Here is a 1,833-nt window from a genome sequence, read left to right as displayed (position 1 = left end):
TAATTCATTTATATAACTTTAATACATTATAAGATATTTTCAATTTATAATGATATCGTTAATTTACATTTACATATATTTTAATTCACTTCGCTATCTTTAATTCATTAATATTTTGAGATATCTTTAATTCATACGGATATATCATTTATCTATTAAAATAAATATCTATTACAGATTTTATGTTCAGGTTACATTTTAATGACACATTTATTTCATATTAAAAAGCATATATCTTATTTAGAGATATCGATATTTCATATCAAGATATTGTTATTCTAAATAATATATCTGAAATACATATAATCTATTACATTTGAAGACATGTTTTTCCATATGTTTCTATTTTATTTAACTCTAAAATAGTTTTAAAATGCCTGTGGACATTAGGAAATGCTAAACTGGCTTGCCATAGGTTTGTCTTGTTACCTAATATATAACTATATCAGACACTAAGGTGAACTGTGGTATGTAAATACCACGATCTGTAAACACGACCTACATATGTACATTGACCTACTCCACAATCTACCCTATTCTCTGCACGCCTGTCGGCATCCTCGCTCAACAAGGAAGTAATATCATCTCGACAATATACTGGCCGGGAAGGTGTATCCAGTTTGGACTTTGTATTAACAATGACACCTAGACAGTGAACGAAGGTGTTTTCTTCGATTAAAAACTAATTACTACATCGACAACCAGAAACCAGGAGATTTAACAACATGAGCAGAAAAGTTGTTTTACCAAGCTGTGGTTCTAATGCTGTGGATATAGACGATGACAATACCGGCATTCTGAGGCTTGGAATGAAAATCTATGATTCATCCTAATCAGTATCAAAACAAGAAGAACATTAATCTGGCAGGGTATTACAATTCTGATCATATAAACACTGGAATTATGCGTCTCCGTGACGTTGATATTCTGAGGTTTGGAACGGAAAACTTGTCTTGGTGCCTAATCAGTGATTATTAGGTAACTATCGTTTGGATTGCTGAATGTGTTCATCTGAAGTAAAACTCGGTGTAAGATTAGAATTTTCTTCTCCAGAACAATCTCTAATATATATTTAATATCAATTAAACCAGTATACTAATAAACGGCAAATTGTTTGGATCGTTAACATGGCGACACCCATAGGTCAAATTCCTTTCCGTGAGAAAGGTCACACAAACTGTGTCGAGCACAAGGGGAGACAACTAGAACTTTACTGTGAGAAGTGCGACACACTTGTTTGCCTCAAATGTTTGTCGACGATTCACAAAGGTCATGATGTTTGTGAACTCAACGAAATTACCCCACAGAAGAAACAAGACATTCAAAACTTTATTGACAGGACCGAAACAAATGACCTGGTACAACTTAGGAAGTACATCACATCTACTGATACACTTCTTAAAGACAACACCAGCAATTTTGAAAAGGTCTCAAACAAGTTGAAAACGCAAACGGATCAGTTGAAACAAGACCTCGACTTACTTACAACACAGACACTCTCTCTTTATCAGAAAATGGAGGAGGATAATGCCAAGCTGATACAAACATACAAACAGGACCTGGAAATGTACGACAAGCAACTCAAACAACGAGTACAGGAATGCAAGACAGCACTTCAGCGTGGCTCTAACATAGAAATCTATGATGCAGGATGCGCCATTGGTTCCAAAACAAATCTCCCTGTAAAACCTGTCCTGGGTACTGCCAGCTTCACTCCAAACAAACATCCTAAGCATCACCTAGAACTTGCCTTAGGGACAATTGACATATCGCGTGAAGGTCAAGCTTCAGTTGACCAGGACAATACTTCTGTTACACCTTCTGGTGGTCCGG

The 1,833-nt window shown here is 35.6% G+C and overlaps 1 protein-coding gene across 1 annotated transcript; it reads left to right on the top strand.

The window, feature by feature from the left end:
* Positions 1-1,127: 1,127 nt before the first annotated feature.
* Positions 1,128-1,827, top strand: LOC110456351 (E3 ubiquitin-protein ligase Midline-1-like; the record flags this gene model as incomplete). Its single annotated transcript, XM_021507034.1, has 1 exon — positions 1,128-1,827. A coding segment is annotated over exon 1 (700 nt), but the record flags the coding sequence as incomplete, so codon positions are not given.
* Between the last annotated feature and the right edge of the window lie 6 nt (positions 1,828-1,833).

The sequence above is a fragment of the Mizuhopecten yessoensis genome, unplaced genomic scaffold (genome assembly GCF_002113885.1).
Source record: "Mizuhopecten yessoensis strain PY_sf001 unplaced genomic scaffold, ASM211388v2 scaffold8701, whole genome shotgun sequence".
Taxonomy (NCBI): Eukaryota; Metazoa; Mollusca; class Bivalvia; order Pectinida; family Pectinidae; genus Mizuhopecten; species Mizuhopecten yessoensis.
This window is presented reverse-complemented; position numbering and strand designations above follow the sequence as displayed.